This window comes from Mustela nigripes, chromosome 1 (assembly GCF_022355385.1).
Source record: "Mustela nigripes isolate SB6536 chromosome 1, MUSNIG.SB6536, whole genome shotgun sequence".
In the NCBI taxonomy this organism is placed as follows: Eukaryota; Metazoa; Chordata; class Mammalia; order Carnivora; family Mustelidae; genus Mustela; species Mustela nigripes.
This window is the reverse complement of record NC_081557.1, coordinates 119,014,046-119,026,202: the sequence shown is the minus strand read 5'-3', so window position 1 is coordinate 119,026,202 and position 12,157 is coordinate 119,014,046. Positions and strand designations below refer to the sequence as shown.

The 12,157-nt window shown below is 49.0% G+C and overlaps 1 protein-coding gene across 7 annotated transcripts in view; it reads left to right on the top strand.

The window, feature by feature from the left end:
* MSRA (methionine sulfoxide reductase A) overlaps positions 1–11,841 on the top strand; it is a 434,957-nt gene extending 423,116 nt beyond the window's left edge. For all 7 annotated transcript variants that reach the window (XM_059372261.1, XM_059372269.1, XM_059372299.1 and 4 more), the window contains one exon: positions 11,075–11,841. In XM_059372261.1, coding sequence (XP_059228244.1) covers positions 11,075–11,239 — 165 coding nt within the window. In that variant the 3' untranslated portion in view covers positions 11,240–11,841. The remainder of the gene's footprint in view (positions 1–11,074) is intronic.
* The last annotated feature ends 316 nt before the right edge of the window (positions 11,842–12,157 follow it).

The window sequence follows — 12,157 nt, the reverse complement described above, 5'->3', positions numbered from 1 at the left end:
AGCTCTCTCGCTTCCCTTTCTCAGCAGAGGCTTGTAGCTTTGTCATTTTGTGTGGCAAACCAGCCTTGCTGGTTGGAAGACACTTGTGATTTACCTTGAGGGTGAGGGGGACACAGAGAAACAGCCAAGGAAAGCCATTAACTGCTCTGCACAACCACAGAGTCCAGAGAAAGAGCACAGGGATGCAGTAGCTATTTGAAGAAGGCCAAACTCATTCCAGCTAGAGGCCACCCTTTGCATAAGCAGGTTTTGTAAATGGACCGAATTAGATCTAATCATGTCACCTTCTTTCTACTCGGCCTCCTTAGTTTCACTTCAAGGGTCCGTACAGCCCTGATTGGGCCCCATGAAACGCCTCTGAGCACTCAACTTGTCTGTGTCACATCCTTGTTCTGTGAGCCCTGACTTGTCTCCCCTTGCATACGCTAACAATCCCTGATGGACTCCCGGGTGGGGGGGGTGGTGATTCCATGGTGCCAGAGCCTGGAGCTCCTGCTCTCTCAGGGTCCTGTGTGGTGTGGAACATGAGGAGCCCGGTGCTTTCCTCCCTGTGGCCCAAACACTATGGCAGGGGCAAACGGCTCCTGCATACCTGGCAGTTTTGTGGGTGCTCTGTGCTCTCCTGAACCGGAAACACATGCGTCCCTGATCAGCTTGGAATAGATGGTGTTTTTCTTTCTGGTGGTTTTATTTAAAAGCCATGCCAGTCATTTTGCATCCCTTCCCAGAAGTTTTGATTGATGGCAATCTGGTCAGCTAGAAGCTGCCAATGGAATAAAACTGCTGACTTGGGCATCGGCATTGGCGGAGTTTGCTAAGCCTGCACGGGGGGGTGCGTGCGTGTGCGTGTGTGTGTGTGTGTGTGTGTGTGCACGCAGGATGGAAACATAGCATGGGATTTGATGGAATTAGATCTGGAACGAACTGAAGGGGGTCTCTCAGTTCATAAAGGGAAAGCAGGAACCTAGGAGGGAGCTAAACCCGTCCATGCTCCCTGCTGCCACTAGAGGGCAGAGTGGGGACCAGAAGCCAGGTCTCTTGCGTTTGCTTGGGTCAGACTTAATGAGGCTTTAAAAAAATATGAATCCAATGAGGTTTGAACTGCAGTTACCTTCTTCCTTTCCTGGTGACTTGCTCATTAGCAATACAGCCATTTCTCAACGGGCCTTCAACCTATGATTGAAATTAAGGATATCTGTCTTGAAAATGTTCATTGCTGATTGAATATACCTGCATGTTTCTAGAACCCTGTGGATGGGGAATGGGCAAGGTACCATGATTACTTTGAACTTGGTGGCCCCATCTAAAGGTTCTGTATATCAGGCTCATGGGTCGACTCCAGAGGGTCATAGGATCCTTCAAAATTATAGCAGATACTTGATTGTGAGTTTACGTGGAAAGAGTGTCCATAGGGTTTATTAGATTCCCAAGTGAATCCATGACCCTCTAAGATGTTAGGAATCACGACCAGAGATTCAAGCTTTTTTACAGTGATACATTTGCATAAAAAGTGAAAGGTGTCTGTAGGTTCCTCCATCTGAGGTGGGGTTGAATGTAGATCACAAAACATCCTCATAGGCACTCATATTCACATATACACATATGAGCGCACATTCACATGCCTAAGTGCACACACACCTCTCCCAAACACATATGCACATACACACATGTGTTAGTGTCTCTAGAGCCCATGTCCTCTTCTCCCTCCGTGCCCTGCTGGATAGAATTCCAAGAGAAGTTTCTTGGTGGGTTCATATTGACAGTTTCTACATCAGACACGCTGCAGAGCAGACTCAGCTGCCTGGGATCTCACATCTCCAACATTCCCCAATTCAGAGGACAGTATGTAGGTGGCAAGGAGCATGGAATCCAGAGCCGGACAGACCTGTATTCTTGTCCTGGACTCATAGCTATCACTCTGGACACAAGAACATGAGCACAGGCTTTAACTTCTTTGAGTTTCCTTGTGGGTAAAGTCAGAATAATGGTCTCCCTGCCCCTGCAGGACTGCTGGCACAATGAAATAAGAAAATGAAAGAAAAAGCACCCTACAGCTTATATCTGCCCCACTAGTGGGGTCCTATAAACTTCTCCTCTGACCTCCATCAGAAAATCGATATGGAGCCTGGCACTTAAAACACAAACTCCACTTTCCTGACACTTTGAGTAGGTCTCCTGTTATCTCTTGGAATCAGATGATCTTGGAATCAGTTTGTGGCCTTTGCTTTTTGGAGTGAAGGGGTCTGTCTGTCCTGAGTGAAGGGGCAGGCAGACAGCCCCAGCTCTCTACCTATTCGGTGGCCGTAGAGGAGCTCTCTGTGTTGGTTTTCCATCTTGGTAATGCAGTCATTGGCACGGGGGATCCGCTGAGGTGAGACAAGAAAAAGGCAACCGAACCCCGTGTTTGGAGCGAGTTGTTTTCACGGCTGTACTCCTTGGGAGCTTCTTTGGGCTAGTTGAGCATCCTAACAGAAGGCTACTAATCGAAGGAGGCCAGGGAGTATCTAAGGAACTGTTGTGGGATGAGACTGTCATGCAGCAAAGTGTATTATTTGACAGCGTAAGAAACAAACAAACAAACAAGGGAAGTGACCCAAGTTTCACTGACGCATGAGTAGCTAAACAAAACGTGGTCTGTACCTACGAGGGTATATTATTTGGCCTTAAGATGGAAGGAAGTTCCGCACAGGCTCCAACAGGGATGAACCTTGGGGGCATGATGCTGAGGGCAAGAAGCCAGATAAATGCTGTGATTCCCCTTGCATGAGGTAACCAGAGTAATCCGACTCATAGAGACAGTCAGTACGATGGGGCCACCAGGGGCTATGGGGCGGGAGGAACAGACAGTTTTTATTTAATGGGCAAAGAATTTTAGTTCTAGAGATTAGGACAGCTCTAGAGGTGAGTTGCACAACAACGGGAATGGACTTAACACTTAAAGGTGGTGAAGATGGAAAATTTGAAGTCGTGTGTATTTTACCGTGATTTGGAAAACAAAAGTCAATGAGACAACCTGAGAAATCTACATCACACATTCTGAGTTCCAGGGATGTGAGCACGGTGGGGGGAGAGTGTGATCCCCACAGAGGGTGATCCATGTTTAGAACTCTTCCGGAGATTTTGAAATAATACATATCCCTCTCTAAGGGAAAGTTACAGCATCGGCTGGCCACGAAGGGAAGTGTGCCTTATTGTAATAATGGAAATGGTCAGGAACTGGGGACTCTAGTCCTGTTTCTGCAGCTGACTGGGGAGTGGTTTAGACAAGGCTTCTCTCTCTCTGGGCTTCACTGTCCCACGCGGAGCATTCAGAATAATAATTCCTCCCCCCTTATGGTTAGTGAAAGCCTCATATGGACTAGAATGTGTGAGGAAGCTCTCTGGAGACACTGCAACCCAGGACGAATGCAACAGTTTGGGATTAGGGCTGGGCCACTGTGCCCTCATCTGTTAACCTGATCTGCTAATCTGGTCTGCCTTGATCTCCTGACCTCATCTTTTGGTGCTCCCCAAAGCCTGTGTTGCTGTGACCGCCCTGCTGTGCTTTCTCCGGCAGTCTGTGAGTCATTTCCATTCAATATGTTGAGTATACCTGGGCACTCAGAAAATCTCAGTGAAGCTAAAAGTAAACTTGTTATCAGGTTGCAGTGAGCAGAATGGTCACGTGTTCATTAACTTTATTAAAAGAAAGGCTTCCTGCCAGTAGCTCTGGAAAGATGGGTGGGGCCCAGGGCAAAGCATCTGTAAGGGAATGGCCGCCAGCAACTTCCTTGGGCATTTGCGGTCTTTGGCAGGGGTGGTGGGGGCTGGAGATGCCTGTTGGCAGGGGTGGGAGGAGCTGTGCCATAGCTTATTGACGACCACCTCCTTTTCTCATTCTCCACTCCCCACCAAGAGGTCAGCTGCGCAGCTGTAGACACAGGGAGTGCAGGACAAGTGTACGTGGAGACCTATTATACGAGGGCAGGGGGAGTGGGCTAGCTTTCCTCCAGCACTAGGGCTCAGGGCAAAGGAAGCCAGTGCTGTCATGTAGTTAAAATATGCCAGAGGGTCATGCACTTGCTGTTCCTTTGCTGGGATCCTCCTGATAGCAGAGAACTAGGTACTGTGCCCATTTTATAGAGAGAACAGGATATAGGAATAAAGGCACAGGGGACTTTCTGGGGCCATCTAAGAAAAGGCTGAAGTAAGAATCTGTGAGAAAAGCATGACTGATCAATTTTATTAGGTGATCTTTCAGAAATTTCCTGGTCCAGGTGTCACACCGATGTAGATTATTTTAGTTGAGTCCCACTTCCCTCCAAAAAATTCAGCAAGAAAAAAAAACTGCCACAAACAAGAACCTTTGGATAATTATATTGGAGTGAACAAAAGTAGCAGACAGAAAAATGAGGGGTAGAGAAGTCAGGCCCAGATCATTCCTTCCTGTGGAGCTGGGCTTGGTTGAGGAATCCAGCAGAGGAGGCATGCAGGGCTGGGTTTCCATGTAGCACTGGGGACCGAGTCCTAGAGCCTGCGGAGGGGAAGGACTAGTTGAGCCCTGGGGTTGGACCAGTGAGAGAGTGATTTCCTGGCAACATCAGAGTGGAGTTTTAATTTTTTTTTTTATTTAAGTATAGTGGACACACGGTGTTACATTCATTTCAGGTATAAGACACAATGATTCAGTTAAGTTTCTACATTCTGCTGTGCTGATCACAAGGGTAACTACCATCTATCCCCATACAAAGCATTACAATGGCATCCCCTATATTCCTTAGCTGTGCATTTTATTCCTGTGCCTTACTCAGTCCATGACTGCAAGTGACCCATCTACCCCTCCCCCCCAGCTCCTCTCTCAACCATCAGTTTGTTCTCTGGGTTTATAGGTCTGATTCTGGTTTTTGTTTTTCTTAAATTCTACATATGAATGAAATCATGTGATATTTCTCTAGATAAGTATAATACTTTCCAGGTCCATACATGTGCTCACAATGGCGCCATCTCATCTTTTTTATAACTGCATAACATTTGTGTGTGTGTGTGTGCACGTGCACATCTTCCTTATTCATTCATCTCTTGATGGACACTTAGGTTGCTTCCATATCTTGATGATTGTAAACAATGCTGCAATAAACATAGAGGGGCATATATCTTTTAGTGTTTTGGTTTTCTTTGGGTGAACCCCCGATAGTGGAATTATTGGATCATACAGTATTTCTAGTTTAATTTTTTGAGGAAATTCTGTACCATTTTCTACAGTTGACTGCACCAATTTAAATTCCCACCAACAGTGCACGGAAGGGTTCCTTTTTCTCTACATCCCGTCATCTTTTGTTATTTCTTGTCTTTTTTACTTTAGCCATTCTGACAAATATAAGGACATATTTCATTGTGGTTTTGACTTGAATTTCCCTAATGGTGAGTGGCGTTGAGCATCTTTTCATGTATGTTGACCATCTGTAGGTCTTCTTTGGAGAAATGTCTATTCATGTCTCCTGTCCTCTCTTAAATTGCATTATTTGTTTTGATGGTGTTGAGTTGTATAAATTCTTCGCATATTTTGGATATTAACCCCTTATGAAACTGGGCCACTTTCTAACACTATACAAAAAAAGAAACTAAAAAATGGATCAAAGATCTAAATGTGAGATCTGAAACCATAGCAGAGGTTTGAGCCAACCTGGCAATCACTTTGACCAGGCAAGTCCTTCATGGCCTGCACTCACTCCCCACACCACAGGGTGGCTCTGTAGAGCCCAAAGGAAGAGCACAGGCTTCTGGAGCCACATCAGCCTGGTGTTGGAGGCAGGGCCCTGTATCCTGGGGGCCCCTCAGGGATTCAAGCTGCCAGGACATCTGTGCTTCAGGCCAGAGCATTTCCTGAAGCTGCTTCCAGCAATTTCTCTGCTGAGTTTTTCCTATGGGCAATACACTTTCATGGGTACAGCCTCCTTTTTAGAAATACCAGCAAACTTAGTAGGTGATGTGATTCATCATTTCTATCATCGGGAATGGTACACCGTCGGCATGGCACCCTCTCATAGACAGTGGAGGGGATCATACCGGTTGTGGCTCATGTGTCACCCCAGTTTAGCTCTCTTGACACTCCCTTCCCTCCCACTGTAGTGGATAGGAGAACCGTAGTGGTGCTGGGATTGAGAAAGCCCTCCAGCTGCCCTAATTCATGGAGGAAAAGTAGAAGTACTTTTCTGAGAAAAGTACTCAGAAACATTATTTATCACACCCCCATAACTGATTGGGGCACCTAGCCTAGATGATGCTATAGGAGAAGACCGAGGTTCACCCCACCAGACCCTGCACAGTTTGCACATGGGGCCAAATGGACCAGTGGACTCTGGGGGCCAGAAGGGTCATCTGTAACCCAGTCTTCATCTCTCACTTCCTGCTGCTCCTCTATCTCCCCCATTACACCCCTCATTCCCCCCGTACCCCAGAAGAGTGAGCGGGCTTTTTAGGCGTCAGAGATGCTGAGGTCATCCTTTTAGGCAAGATGGTTGGTCCCCCCTGCATGAACCCAGCCACTGGAATGCCAGAGTCTAAAGAGTAAACCTACCTATGGAATTAGCTGGGGGTCCGTGATAAGGAGAGTGACAGCTTGAGCTCCCTGGTTCCCAAGCACCCTCTTGACATTCCTTCCCAGGTCCTCAAGGAGGTGTTTGGGCTTGAGGCAGCAGCAGGGCCCCAAGTAGAAGCCCCTAAGGTGAAGAGTATCCCCAAGAGATCCCCAAGACTCAGCAGTTGTTTTTTTTTTTTTAAATTCATTCATTCATTTATTCTGCATGAAGCACTGAAATGAGGTAGAGGAACAAGACGGTCCGTACTCTCAAGGGGCACACAGTCTGGTATGTGTATTGCCAGAAGAGAGAGGGAGTGGCGTAGAGAAGCAAAGGACAATTGTGCAATGTCTTAAGTGCCAAAAGGGACAGTCCCTCTGTGGGATCCAAGAAGCTGGAGTCAGGAGCGGCTTTACGGAGGTGGAGACATTTGATCTCGGTGCTGAGAGATGGGTAGGAGCTCATGTGATAGGGCAGAGAAGAAAGAACATTCCAAGAAGGTTGTGTGCAAGGGAATGGAATGTTCAGGAAATGTAAAACTTTAATGTGACCCACAGAAACAGTTCTCAGAGAGGAAGGGAAATCAGAGAGTTAGAAAAAGATGAGGGACATGAGGCTGAGGAGGTGGAAGGAACCCAGCACAGAAGGCCTGGTGGGCTCTCCTCAGAGATCAGGGAAGGCCTCGCTGCCTGGTTTGAGGAGGTGCCATTATAGCACATGCTCTCCCAGCTTCTAGGAGCAATAATCACTCCTCGTCCTTAGTCCTGTTTTCTGTAACCCTGCGGTTTAAACAGTGGAGTGGAAGGGCTGGAATGAAAGAGCAAAGAGGACCGACAAAGCCGACCAGCACCAACCAGGTCTGAAACAGATGGACCCCAGGGACCCCCAGAACTGCGTCAAAACCTGTGGTCTGGTGAGACCTCTCCAGGAGACAGGCCTGGGAGGGCTGAGGAGACTGGCCTGCCTCCACAGCCTTGTGTGCAAGAAAGTAGAGGTGGGAAGGGTGCCTGGGTGGCTCAGTGGGTTAAAACATCTGCCTTCGGCTCAGGTCATGATCTCAGGGTCCTGGGATGGAGTCCCGCATCGGGCTCTCTGCTCGGCAGGGAGCCTGATTCCCTGCCTCTCTGCCTACGTGTGATCTCTGTCTGTCAGATGAATAAATAAAATCTTAAAAAAAAAAAAAAAAAAGAAAAGAAAAGAAAGAAAGCAGAGGTGGGGGATGTGAGGAAGAAGGAAAACCAGACACTGGTTAGGATTTTTGGGTTCCTGCTCCCTCTGCTTTTTTATCTAGTTTCTTTCCTGTGTTTTTGTCCCCACTCCCCAGTTTGAGAACAAGGGTTAAGGACAGCCACAGCCCTGTGCTTAGGGATGGCCTCAGCCTAGACATGGGTCAGCCCGGTACAGAGCAGGCGATACTGACTCCTGGCCCCATGGTTACAGCAGGTGTCTCCCACCCCAACAAGAAGGAGCGAGAATGTCCCAGCATAACAGGAGGTGCAGGAGGGCAGCCTGGAGCTGTCTCCTGTGTGGCTTTTCACCACTGTTTATTCCTGTTGTTTCCTCTCAAATAAAAGTGAAATGTCTGCCATCTTGTGGCAGAGGCTGGGTACTGCCTGGGACCCTACAGTCACCTTCCCACTACTCCCCCAAAGGGATGTTGCCTAGCAGTGGTAGGACGAGGAGGGAGCCTGGGCAGTCGTACCCACTGGTACTGACCTCTCTGAAGAAGCATCTGGAGTCAGTAGCTGTGAATCCCAGGGCCTCAGGAAGGCTATCCTTGGTCATACAAGGAGGATGGCCATTTATGAAAGAGAAATAGGGTGAGTAGTGTGTGAGGAGGTCACTCTCAGAGAGGACAGAGCCTGGGTGGGGATGAGGTGAGTGCGTGGAGACCTGGCAGCCCCAAGGGCTGGGTCCTGGCCCTGAGGGTGAAGGACAGAGAAGGAGGCAGAGGATCTCAACAGCAGGGCAAGCTCCTGTGCAGTGTGACCATAGCCAGGAAGTTTCTGAGGTCCAAATATGAGGTCCCTCAGAATATGGAAGACTCACATCAGCCTGCCAGCAGTATCTCGGGTAAGAACCAGAGGGCAGTAGACCCGATACGGTGTCTGCAACAGTGTGAGTGGATGAGCTCTCTGAGGGCAGTCCCATGTGCACATGATTTCTGGGCTCCAGCTCCACTGGTAAAGCTGGGCCCCTTTTGTTTGGTATTTGAATGCAGCTACAAGATACAGATTATTTTAAATTAGTCTTAGAAGTTCTCTGCCTCTCTCAGCTCAGTCCAGGAAATCCAAGTCGTGACCTTACATCCTGTTCTTTCCATGAGCTCTCAAGTGCAGCCTGAAGCAGCCAGAGTACCACACTTTATCGTCTTCACCAGAATAGTCCACCGCCACAGCCACCTAGGCTCCCAAAGCCTTCCTACAGTGGACATTTCTCCATAGGCAAATACTAGCCATAATTTAAGTAAATGCCAACTACAACCCGTGGGCACTCACCCATTCCCCACTCCCCGTGAGGCCAGCTCTAACTCTAAATCTGGCCAGGACAGTTAACCATTCCAGATTCTCATCCTCACTGAGGTTTTGGTTCCTGAAAACAATTTTGGAACCCACTGCTGTGTTATCTGGAGTTCAGTCACGGAAACAGAGGTGTTCAAGGTGTTTCAAGGAGGAGGGTGGATTTTACAAAGGGAATTGATGCTTCTAGAATCATTAGAAAGGCTGTCTGAGGGAAGGTCGGGGAAAAGCACCACTGCTTTTCAGGATACCAAGAAGTTACAGAAATTGCTAGAAATCATTGCTGGTGACTTTGCCTGAGGCAGGACCGTCCACAATTGTCAGAAAGAGCTGGCAGAGTCTTGGTCTGTTCTTTGGAGATATCTGTGCCCATCCTCATGACTGCACCTTGCAAATAATGGCCTCTCTTCTGCCAAATTTCATGTGTGCTTCTCTCATTGGTGATATCTAAACTGGAGTGGCACTGGCAATAGAATTTGGGAAATGTAGTTTCCAAGCTTCCAGCTTCTGCAGGGAGAGCTGAGAATGTCAGGGATCAAGACACAATCTCTGACACGCGCTTTTAAATACGGATGATAATAATAGTTCTTCCTTCATATGGCTGTTGGGAGGCTAAAATTAACACTGTGAAGTCTTTGCAAAGAGTGTGGCATATGGTAAGCCCTCGCTAATTGCTCGTTTACAAAAATTTGTCAAAACTGAAGTCAGAATGGCTCCTCGTTCTCATTTCTAACCCCTGTAAGGAATCTGGCTGCTTCCGAGTGGTGGGGTCCAACCACGGGCCTTGGCAAGGATCCTGTCCCTTACCATCCTGGGCCTACTTGGCGTCAGATCCTCAGTCTGCCTCATTCTGGCTCAGAGGGCTGGATGGAGACTCAGGAAGAAGGGGAAGGTTCTCGGGGGAAAACGGCAGCAGTGACTCATGCTGAATGTTAATACTGGAGTCCCCCTGCTCTGCAGAGGGAGGACTCCATCTCCAGTGGACCGACAGTCAAACACTGCCCAGATCCCTCAAGTCGGGGCTCTGCCTGCCATTTCCAGACCAAATGGAATCCGCAAACCGGGGGTCGAGTCTCTGTGGCCTTGTGCCCAAATGCTCCGAGCAGCCTGCAACAAGAAAGAATTAGGGCACAGCTGAAATCCAGAAGGGAAAGGAAACAGGCTAAGATCCACAGGGAACAACGTCTATTTCTTAATCTGTCTCCTGCCCCAAATAGCTCTGCTCTCCTCCCCCCACTTGTGTTTACCGTGTCTGTTTCTTTCTCTGGCAGCAGATGCCACCAGGCATTAAAGTAGGTCACAGAGGGCGGTGATGAACCCACAAAGGCCCTCAGGCCACGACCTCCCATGACCTCAGTCCCCTGGCTCCCGGGTCTGGAGTGGCAGAGCAGAGACCCAGGGGACCCCGTGCTCTCCAAGGCCCCCTGGCAGGGCCCCAGCTCCCAAAACCACAGCGGGGGTTCCTCAGTTCCTCAGCGGGGGTTCCTGTGAGTGGCAGGGGGCCTGTTCTGAGCTGGCAGCAGAGAGGCCAGCACTGGGCTGGGCCGCAGCCCTCCCTTCCTATCCTGCCCCAGCCCCTCCAGCCCCTCCTACCGCAGCCCTGCTGGAGTGCCCTCAGGAAGGCCCCTTCTTCCCAGGACAGCCAGGGAACCACATGTTCCTGCTGTTTCCCCTGGGAAACCCTGGCGTCCTTTCCACACAGACCCCCCAGGGCCAAAACCAAGGCTCCCAGACTGCCCCAGGGGCAGTGCTGTGTCATGGGTAGAACGCAAGTTACAGAGTCAGGAAACTGGATTTCAGCCCCAGTCACCTGAGGCTCAGGGCAGTAGGAGCTTGCCCAGAATAACCCAGCGGGGAAGCAGCAGAGCCCGCGCCCACAAGGACCCACGGTACACCCCAAGCCGCCCGCGTCTGCCTCCCTTACGGCCTGACCCCACAGCCCTCCTTCAGACGCCCTCTGCCCAGCAGCCAGTCCTCACGGCGCCTTTCTCTCCCCAGGTTCTTTCGGAGCACGGCTATGGCCTGATCACGACTGACATCCGGGAGGGACAAACCTTCTACTACGCGGAGGATTACCATCAACAGTACCTGAGCAAGAACCCAGATGGGTACTGCGGCCTCGGGGGCACCGGAGTGTCCTGTCCACTGGGTGTTAAAAAGTAATTTCTCCCCATGTGGTCAGCCCTTGAAGTCACAGCCAAAATGCTTTCAACAAATTGGGCAGTGCTTCTGTGGCTCGGGTCAGTGGCTTTTTGAAGTGCACAAAGCGCGAAGGCATTCAGGAAAATCTGGTTTGATGAGGTCTAATTACAGGAAGTGCAATGGCGAGTGGAGAGCATGCGGTTTGTCTTCTACTAAGTTACAGTGGGAGTCCAGCGGTGACTTTGTTTGGATCGCTCGGGGTCTGAATGAGAATAATGAATGCGCTGTGCTCCCCCCTTCCTGGGGCTGGGTGCCTGCCATGGAACCTGGGGAAGGAAGCTGGGAGATTGTCAAAGAGGATAAGGCGTTTGGACATGAGAGCTGTGCCCTGTCCCACCTCTCATGCCCTGCTGCCCTCCAGTGCCTTAAAATCTGCAAACATTTATAGCCTCAATGAATCATTCACCGCAATATTTTGCTCGACTGATCCTAGATGTGCAAGGGGCTTTCTCTCCTTTTCCATCCTCCTGGGGCAGGGAAAAGATAAAAGTTAGTTGGATGAATTCTAATGCTTTGCTTATAGCTATGAGAAATGCTTGTTCTAATAAAAGTCTGCATCCTAATACAAACTGCCTTCTGTCTCATCTTTTGCTTTTTAGGCAGGATGTTTCTAATACTGTAAGATAAAAGCGATAAAAGCCTCACAATAACTTTCCCCCAAATGGAAAATATGACTGAAAATTTTGGAAAACAGCTACACACCTCTGGTTCCTGGTAACTTTGGTGATAATAGCTCTGTTCCACATGCCTGTTACAGCTGCCACATCACGTGCTCTTCTAATTAGAACAGACATGTGCAATCCCTGCCCTTAAGAGTCTTTATATTCAAGACAAGGGGTGGGAACATAAGCAATCAACAGGCGATTGCATGAACAGATA